The sequence below is a fragment of the Sitophilus oryzae genome, unplaced genomic scaffold (assembly GCF_002938485.1).
Source record: "Sitophilus oryzae breed Bouriz unplaced genomic scaffold, Soryzae_2.0 scaffold_1521_pilon_pilon, whole genome shotgun sequence".
NCBI lineage: Eukaryota > Metazoa > Arthropoda > Insecta > Coleoptera > Curculionidae > Sitophilus > Sitophilus oryzae.
In genome coordinates, this window is record NW_022146194.1 from 1026866 (window position 1) to 1036431 (window position 9566).

General features: G+C 31.2%; 2 protein-coding genes across 2 annotated transcripts; one reads left to right on the top strand and one right to left on the bottom strand.

Annotated features, from left to right (window-relative positions):
• Positions 1 to 6107: 6107 nt before the first annotated feature.
• Positions 6108 to 8115, top strand: LOC115878696 (protein O-glucosyltransferase 2-like). The gene is made up of 4 exons (XM_030895274.1): positions 6108 to 6508; positions 6562 to 7230; positions 7302 to 7539; positions 7595 to 8115. The coding sequence occupies exons 1-4, from the start codon at positions 6300 to 6302 to the stop codon at positions 8015 to 8017; spliced, it is 1539 nt and encodes a 512-aa protein (XP_030751134.1). The 5' UTR covers positions 6108 to 6299; the 3' UTR covers positions 8018 to 8115.
• Positions 8116 to 8151: 36 nt separating this feature from the next.
• LOC115878697 (transcription and mRNA export factor ENY2-like) lies at positions 8152 to 8668 on the bottom strand. Its single transcript, XM_030895275.1, has 2 exons — positions 8530 to 8668; positions 8152 to 8473 (listed from the first exon to the last, which is right to left on the bottom strand). Exons 1-2 carry the CDS (start codon positions 8589 to 8591, stop codon positions 8227 to 8229), a joined length of 309 nt encoding a protein of 102 aa, XP_030751135.1. The 5' UTR covers positions 8592 to 8668; the 3' UTR covers positions 8152 to 8226.
• Between the last annotated feature and the right edge of the window lie 898 nt (positions 8669 to 9566).

The following is a 9566-nucleotide window of genomic DNA, read 5'->3' on the forward strand; positions in this document are numbered from 1 at the left end:
TGTTTGAGTATACATTCATGTGATATATGTACCAAATATGCAAAGGCACACAGTGAGTTAGATGATACATCGTTGTTTTGCCATTTACGTGCCTATGAAAATAATAAAGAGTGAAAATAATAATTTAGATATTTTTGGCAATCTTCAGATGTCACATGACAATTTTGTATCTTTTGTTTCTTCATTAGAACTTGTTTTTAGTAAATATTATGAAGAATATGGGACAAGACATTTTATTAAAGAAATATATATAATATGCAAACAAATTAATTTCAAACATCCATGTACTAGTTTTCCCCTAAAATATGTAACTAAATTATATCTGCTTATGAAATTGTATTATACATTAAAAAAGATAAACCTTAATTTTAAAACAGCCAATAAAAACAAACTAATTATATGGAGGCATGAATAAATACCTACATAAGTATTCTGATGTTAGCTTGTTTATTTATTTCGTTTGAAACTTAAATGAACACCTACCCTATCTTTACAGGATGTTTTAAAACGGGCCAATTGAAGGTAAGTATCTCAAGCGTCCTTATAAAGAACCCAAAGTTTTAAATTTCAACCAAATCTCTTCTTATATTAAAAAATCCGCCATATTGGATCCGCTAATTTGATTTTTTTTCTTCAAAAATATTATAAAAGTGTCACCGGAACTCAATACGTGTGCAACATTTCGGAAAAATTGGGATAATAGAAGTGATCAATAAAGCTGCTGCCAGATTTGCAACAAACAAAGGTATGGTAAAGTTAAATAAAATCGTTTAAAAATATAAACTATTTTTATACCGCGATATCTCTAATGGTTTACTAATGCAGTGTTTTTTATCGCTGGCAATAAGTTTTACATTAAAAATATTACTCCATAAAATATGTTGGGACATTTGTACTAAACCAATATTACAGCATCTTAAACAAATTAGCCTTTACTTTTAACTTTAACAAACTCACCTATTAAAGTTTTAAGCAGTAGTTTTATTAACTGCCGAATGATATTAATTAATTCTATGCTTTTCAATTTACAACAAAAAAATAAATACAACTCTGTATACATTCAACGGAAATTTATTAAATACGCCTCTGTGTTCTACCGCTATTAAATGGCGGCCCAATTCGTGAAACGTCACGGATTTCAGCTCCAGTTAGGTTTCTGGTTGATATCTATTCTGTGCTAGTATTATGACACTGACATCCATCTATTAAAGATCTATGGGAATATTTTGAATTTACTTTTTTTACATAATTTTAAATATTTTTAAAAATGTTTTTTTCTGAATTTGTTTTAAAATATAAAAGGTAATTATTGGGAAAAGTGGAAATCGTCCGATTTTCACCAAAATTGGTATACACCCTATTTTGAGGTCGTAGATTACGAATCTGAACTTGTTTCCTGGCGGTCTCTTACCGTTTTTCAGAAAAACGGAAAATTATGTCAACATTGAATTTTTCTTAATTTCCGCTGTATAAAGTAGTAATATCACTATATTTTCATTATATTATAGTTTATCTAAGAGCTGTTCTTGATTGTGGATAGAAAAATACCCAAAATTTTACTGAAAAACACTTTTCTTAATAAAATCAGAGATATGGAAGTGGGAGAATGAGCTTCGACGAGTGCGCATCCAAATTTTTGTCGACGGCAAGATGGCAGACATCTTCCAGGTCTCGCTGTCACTTCCCCTCTTTAATTGACATCTGTTTGTTTTGTTTTTTTTTCGTTTATGTTGTTATCTAGTTAAAATTTATTATTATCTGAATTATTCTAAACACTAATTCAAAAAGGCTTGTTGTATATTGTCATAGTCATTCTAAGAAAGCTAATACGCCGTTAAAAATGATTAGTTTTCATGTGTAAGTTTATACAACATAATCGTGTTTACAGATGATCCAAAACTGTTTATGTTTAGTTTTCCTAAAGGCGATTTGCAAAAATCGTGATTGTAATTGGGAATGGTCAAAAATAATTATATGATGTGGCCATTTAAAGAGGATGTTTTATTACGTGTGGAGGAAGAAGATACTTGGAATCAATGTTCGTGCTTCTGTAAAACAGTGCACTCTTATAGTGTCCATGAAAGCCCAAGTTCAAGTGTACTAGAAATATGTCAAATAAGATTGGTCCTTACTTGACAAGAAGATTATTTGGAGGAAAAGAAAACATAAGATAGGGTATTTTAATCGAACAGCGAAAATTTAACATTTTTATTGTAAAGTTTGTTGTAGGTAGTTGTAGTTTTATGCTAAATATTTCTAACATTAGCAGCAGCAGTGTTCAGAGTGTCAAGAGGAGGAGGATTCAGTTAATTAGATTTATGCACAGTTACAGGTATGAGAGGCTTTTTCAAACATAGTATCAAGTTCTATAGTCAACATTTTTAGTATTCCTACAACTGTAAAAACAAGGAACATGGACTGAAAAAATGGCAAGATTTATATAGGAAGAAAGGGTATTATGCCAATAAGAAAATTAAATCTGTAGGCAGAAGTTTCTTATTTAAAAACTGTTATGGGGCATATATTAATTTGTATCTGTGCCACAAATCACTGAGAAAAATCATATAATATTCATAATTGTTAACGAGATAATATTTAAAGAGTGTTAAAAATGAGACTATTAGTCATGAAGCTTACAATGTTACTTTGTTTCAATATTACACTTTTATTCTTGTAAAATCTATGATGAAGTTCAAAAGCATTTTGCAATGCAAAAGCATTTTGCAATGGCCTTAAATTGTGAGTTGTGAGCCAGGATTTATAGTAAAGGTATTTGATGCAATGAAACTTAATCGGTACCTTCCAGTATGTATTTTAGTAAGGGGATTGTCAATCCCATGTTTTTAAATAGATAAAATATAGGCCAAAGTTGACAATATTACAGTTGAGAAGAAACTATTTTATCTTAAAAAAAATTTCTTAAAATTCTGAGATCATATAATCTAATTTTCTTAATAATAAATTAGGTATATGTATGTTGTACATACAAATTTTGTTATGGACAAATAAGGATCGACAAGCTTCTTTTGTGCAAAAAATAAATGATTTTTTCTAGTATTACGACAAACCATAATGTGTTTACAAACTTACGGTAACAGTTTTTGTTTATAATAAAATATTTAGGAATAATTTGGGTTGTTTATCAATATATTAATGACTTGAATTTTGACAAATCGAATTTGTATCAAAATAATTTTACGAAATATAAAATTGATGTTCTATTACAAGATTGAGTTTTTATTGTCGACAAAAACCAGGATAAATACTAATAATAATACCCTTAATAAAATCAATGATGTTTATGTATTATGGAAATATTTGTTAGAGGACATGTTATGTAACAGTTTTTGAAACATAATTTGAAGGGACGAATAAAAAAAATAAAACAAAAACATATTTTTTCTAGGTTTATATTAAAAATACAAGGTAGATAATCATCAAAAATAATTATGAACCAAATGTTTTTTATGAATATACAACTTGAACAAAAAGTTGTTTAGAACAATTTTTACCAAACTTGCAAAAATTTTAAATTGAAATGCGTAATTCAGTACCTTTGTTCAGTACAAGTAAACATGAAATATTGTAAATACTTATTTAATATCATTTCGAGTGTTTTACGACGAAAAGGTCATCTGTCCGTAGCGTCTTTTGTCAGAATATTCGTATATTTAGTGTATTATATACCAATATTGTACGCAGTTTTGAAACTGATAATTAAATAAATCATATTAATGTTAACTAACCATAATGAATGATAGAATTTCACTAAATTTAAATTGCCCCCCGTATGGTTGAAAACAGCAAATTGATATTTGATTACTTATAGATTACCACCTATATACAAAATGACAGGAAGACCTGGAATATGGCGCCCAACTTGTTTAGACCTTCTGCGCATGTTGACGTTCATTCTCTATCCCTTCTATTTCTCTGAATAAAATAAACAAAGAAAATTTCCACCAAAAATCACAAGAGTGAAGCCCCGTTCTCAGAACTGCGACTGTCGCCAGCGACACGACAAAAGAACCAATGAGATTTGTACAAAATTCAAACAGCTGTCAATTTTAAATTTAGTACAGCTCCCATTGGTCGTTTGAAGTGTCAATCAGTGTCGCTGTCGACACGACGCAGTTCTGAGAACGGGGCTTGACACTTGACCGTTCATATATCCTTCTTTCTCTCTCCTATGCAACGAGAGTGACAAATATAGTCTAGACCTGATCTAAAAATCTGAAAATTTGCAACGTTGCCATGTCTTGTATTTTTTCGGGGGATTAGGGAGTTTAAATAAAATACGTTTTATTTAATATACTTTTTAATAAAATAAGTATATATTTAATTAAACTACAATAATAATCCAACATTCAATGTCAACAACATTTTTCTAAGAAGTTTATCAATATATAATATTCAAGCTTACATTAATTTCAACATTATAATAGGAGGTGTCTGTTAAGTAGATATCTTAATTAATTAATAGTAATTAAGTATGTCAAATAGAAAAAAGTTGCAGTCCAGCAGAGGCCACGTGGAGGCGGGACAAATTTCTGCCAGGAAAGGGATGAGGGTGGGATCATTTCGCTCGCCATTTTCTAGGATATATGAGAGTAGTTGTGGATAGAATAATAAATTGGGTTTGGTTAAGGTTAAGTTGGTTTGGGTTTTGGTACAGTTTTTTTTGTTTTTTTTTGTTTTTTTTGTAAATCATCATTGAATCGTCCACTCTCACAATAAAATAGAGGCATAGTAATCCACCTAAGCGTTTTGCTCCATATTGGCAGAGGGGGGATATCCTCCTGATGTTTGGGTGTTCGAAATTTCCTCCGAAATAAATGTTCTGCCAAATAACCGGGAAAATGATCGTTTGCCCGGCCATATTTAGGAACATTTCAGCGCAGATCCCTCCATGCTCTCTCAATATTTTGCGTGTGTGCTCCAGTGTCTGGATCGACAAAATTTTGGGAGTGGTTTACCGTCAGATATTGGAAACCTTCATCTGCCAAGCAGTTGTACGATTTCCAGCAATCCGATATTATTGTAGTACTCGGTAGTACCCATTTTTGAATAACCGCCAGCAGATGCTCCTTCGACCGTTCTTCAACGGGTACCAAAAAGAGCTTTTTTGATTCCCGTTCGATTCCTCCGAAAATCCATTGACCGTCGATTACACTACCTCTATATTATATTTTCGTTTGCCCATCTTACATTCGTCAATCTCTACAATAACCCCTGGGCCCCCCACCTTTTGGGAGTTATCAACCAGACAAATTAAGCAAACTTCCCTGCAGAAATTTGTCCAGTTGACAACAGTATCGGACGCCAATTGCAGCTCGACCATTATCCACTCCCGCCCGTGATTATGGGCTAACCAGTAAAACACGAACTTACAAATTGTCTGAATGTCCAAATGCGCCTTCTCAAAAAAAGTTCCTCTCTTTGCCCCAATTTTAAACGTACATTTAGTCCCCTTTTTTTAGACAAATACACTGTATTAGTGCAACGAAATCTATTTATCGCGTGCGTAAAATTTGCAGGGTACATGGCATCTCGGACAATTTATAGGTTCGATAGAAAATACCCCATGAGAAAATAAAAAATTATTTAGTTTACCCTCATCATTGACTATATTATACATACCTCAGACGTCCAAAGTGCATCCATTGCAGGGCTCCATTGCTAAAAACTTACTTGTCTTCACTCCCAGAAAAAAGCTCTAGCTGGATCTCGTGCACATTAATCAATAAAAATCACAGATAAAAATCAGTTGGAAAAATCGTTAGAATCTAACGGTTTTTGCCTTGGAATGTAGGGGAAAATATTTCCCTTTTCATGAATCTGGTAATCCCAGAGGCGGCAAAAAAAACGCGCTAAATTTAGGTTTATCATTGGCAACGTCGCTTTAAATGTCAGAAACGCGTAATCCAACATTTTCAGATTGTTTACAAATTTATTTTAGCAAATTTTCCTCTATTATGCATAGAATTGGTTAAAAAAGTAACAGAAAATAGCAAAAACCTGATTGTTTATTGAATACCTAACAAAATATGTGCGAAAAAACCTTAAAAATACGAGAAATTAAGAAAAAATCAATGTTGACATAATTTTCCGTTTTTCTGAAAAACGGTAAGAGACCGCCAGGAAACAAGTTCAGATTCGTAATCTACGACCTCAAAATAGGGTGTATACCAATTTTGGTGAAAATCGGACAATTTCCACTTTTCCCAATAATTACCATATAAAAACAATGAGTATTCAAAGTACATAACAAAACCAATGTACTAAAAAATAAGTTTTCTATGTATTACCGTATTTTCTCAGCAAAAAAGATGCGTTTTCAAGATATACTGAATTATAAGCTAATATATATTTTATTAATTGCAAATATACATGCTTTATCTCCAGATCCTAAGTTATTTAATGTATGGGGCCCAGGTTTGCATCCTCAGGATGTTATTATGCCTGCCAGGTATTTTTTTATTCAAGCAGTAGACAGTAATAACAACAGGTAAATTATTATAAAATTATTTTTACTAGATATATTGAATGTATAATTTTTAGTATAAATCACAGTCTTAGCTCTCCACTACAAGTTGTAATTGATGGAGCTACTGCTAAAAAAACTCCCTGTAGAATATGGACTAATATTTTAGATAGAAAAGATGGTGTATATATTGTAAGATATAAAGTTTACGAACAATGTTCCTATATAAAAATTAGTATTGTATATGAAAATGAACAAGTTGCACAGTCTCCATATATAATTAACCAACCTATTTACCCAGATAATTGTTACTGTCCCAAACTAAAACTTAAAGAATTGTTAAAAGTTTGGAATTCTGAAAAAGTTCCTGCCCAAATAAAAAAAGACTTCAATCAATTTCAAACTATAGACTGGGATGAAATGAGACCAAAAATTATAAAAGAATTTGATAAACCACAATCAGTTAGTTTGTGCCATTATATTATTAAGGATAATCAAATTTACCGAAAGTGTTATGGGAAATATGTTGGATTTAATATGTTTTCGGACAGTATTTTGTTGTCCCTTGCTAGAAAGGCTTTTCTTCCAGATTTAGAGTTTTTCGTAAACTTAGGAGATTGGCCTTTATCTTCAAAAAACTTGCCTGATAAATTTCCTATATTCTCTTGGTGTGGGAGCAAAGATACTAATGATATTGTGATGCCAACTTATGAACTTACTGAGTCATCTTTAGAAAACATGGGAAGGTATGTATTATACTGAATCTTTCTTATCATTTACTTATATTTTATGCGGATATATTTCAATTTAATTTAAGGGTAATGTTGGATATGCTCTCAGTACAAGGAAATGTAAAAGACGTATGGGAAAAACGAGAACCTAAGTTATTCTGGAGGGGTAGGGATTCAAATAGATACCGCCTAGATCTTATTGGATTATCCAAAAAATATCCAGAATTATTCAATGTATCTCTGACAAATTTCTTTTTCTTTAAAGACGAAGAAGATGAATACGGACCCAAGTCTGATCATGTATCATTTTTTACATTTTTTGATGTAATTTTATGTCTAAAAAAGTTGATATTTTTAAAAAACACATGATTTTTTTTAGTACAAATATCAACTCTCAATTGATGGTACAGTTGCAGCTTACAGAATGCCTTTCTTACTAGGAGGTGGTTCATTAGTTTACAAGCCCCATTCAAGATATTATGAGCATTTCTATGCAGGTTTGATACCCAGTGTCCATTATATTCCTGTGGAAACCAACCTATCAAATCTAATAGAAAAAATCGAATGGGCTAAAAATAATGATGCTCAGTCCAAAATAATTGCAGAAAATGGTCAGAAATATGCCAATGACCAGTTACTGCCACAGAATGTCTTTCTGTATTACATGCATTTATTAAACGAACTAAGCAAAGTGATGACCAGCAAAGTTAGACTGTTTAATGGTATGGAACAAATTCACCAAAAGAATGATATTATTTGTGATTGTTTAACGAATGATAATGATGTTAAGGATGAACTTTAATGTACTGTGATTGAGTTTTTAGTTACTTTTACCTATATATTCATTTTGTGATAATTAAGAGTATACAGAATCTCCAAAATATATACAATTCTCAATTAGCCTTATTATTTTAGTCAAAAAAGGAATAACTACTGTTAGAATAATAATTGAAATTTATTTAATAATTGAGAAAATTAGTATCTCAAATTAAAGTACATTTTGCTACTAATTCAAATATCCTCCAAGTCCTTGTATCCTACTTTTTCTAAATTCATTAGAATGTGTTCAATTTTATAAAGCAACTCTCGTTTGACTTTCTCCCTAATTAGGGCTCTAGCTTTTGGTGTGATAGTTGAAATTAATTCGTCCACCGTAGGGACTCTGTCTCCGCTTTCCACGATGGCTTTTCTGCAGGCTAGTCGGACTTCGTCTTTCCAACCGCTCTCAACTAACCGAGTGTGAACTAATTCGGTAACGCTATAAGAAAAAAAATAGTTTTACAGCTAGCCTTGTTATTTAACTTGTTTGTTTACCTATCGAGTCCATTGTTTACATCCAAATGTAAACTTACTCGGTCTCCGTATTCTTGGGGCATCTTTATTGTAAATTAATTACAAATCAGAACAAATAAATATTATTGTTTATTGTGACATTGTGACTTGTTCTGTGATTGTGACATTGTGACAAAAAAATCAATTTGACATAAGATTTAATGCCATAGAAAGAAAAAAGAAGAGGGATCAACCACAGATTGCATTATTTGATTTATATATGATAAAATATATGATCAGAACTTTTTAACAAGTTATTAAACTGTTAAAATACAACCTGCTCTCGGAAATATAAAAAATACGCAAAATATGAACAAATTTAATTAAATTATTACCTTTTAAATAAAAATTGGTATTTCTAGGGTTTTATATGTCTTGAATAAAGGTTGGCAGTTGGCAGCACTTATATAAAATGACAGTTGAAGGTGGTTTGCAGGGCCATGTAAGTGAAATATTAAAAATGGTTCCAGCAAAAGTTTCCCAATTATGACGGATGATGGCGCTGATCGTCAAATTTTTGGACAGGGATTTTGCTTACCGACAATACGACGTGAGCTACGACCGGACCAGGACCAATCAGAATGATCAGTCTTTCTTGGACATTTACCGCGGACGTGTGTGTTAATTTCTGTTGTGATAAGTGTGGTTGTGTTTGCAGTTTGATTTTTCGGTTTTGATATTATGTTAAAATTAATTTTGAAGTATTGTATCACCTGTTTTTATGTAATAGTACTTTGTTAATGTTTGTTTAACAATGTTTTACCAAAGAGGTTATACTTAATATACTTATCAATTTGCATAGCCTAACTTTTTTATCAATAAACTTTGTAAATTTTCAGATTATTTAATTCCTTTTGTTTCCGTTTATAATTTTATTTTTAAGACATATTATGTGATTGTTTCACATAATATGTTTTAAAAATAAAATTGCAAATAGCAAATAAAAATAATTAAAATAAAAAAGTGTATTTTACAATTCCCCACGGCCCCGCACCCCTTTGGCTAACCTATAATGTCAG

Excerpts from the sequence above, each read along its gene's own strand:
- LOC115878696 (XM_030895274.1), top strand. The coding sequence starts at position 6,300 with ATGTATTACCGTATTTTCTCAGCAAAAAAGATGCGTTTTCAAGATATA. Across the intron at positions 7,231-7,301 it reads TCTTTAGAAAACATGGGAAG|GGTAATGTTGGATATGCTCT; the intron begins GTATGTATTATA and ends ATTTAATTTAAG. Across the intron at positions 7,540-7,594 it reads CATTTTTTACATTTTTTGAT|TACAAATATCAACTCTCAAT; the intron begins GTAATTTTATGT and ends GATTTTTTTTAG.
- LOC115878697 (XM_030895275.1), bottom strand. The coding sequence starts at position 8,591 with ATGCCCCAAGAATACGGAGACCGAGTAAGTTTACATTTGGATGTAAAC. Across the intron at positions 8,474-8,529 it reads GTAAACAATGGACTCGATAG|CGTTACCGAATTAGTTCACA; the intron begins GTAAACAAACAA and ends TTTTTCTTATAG.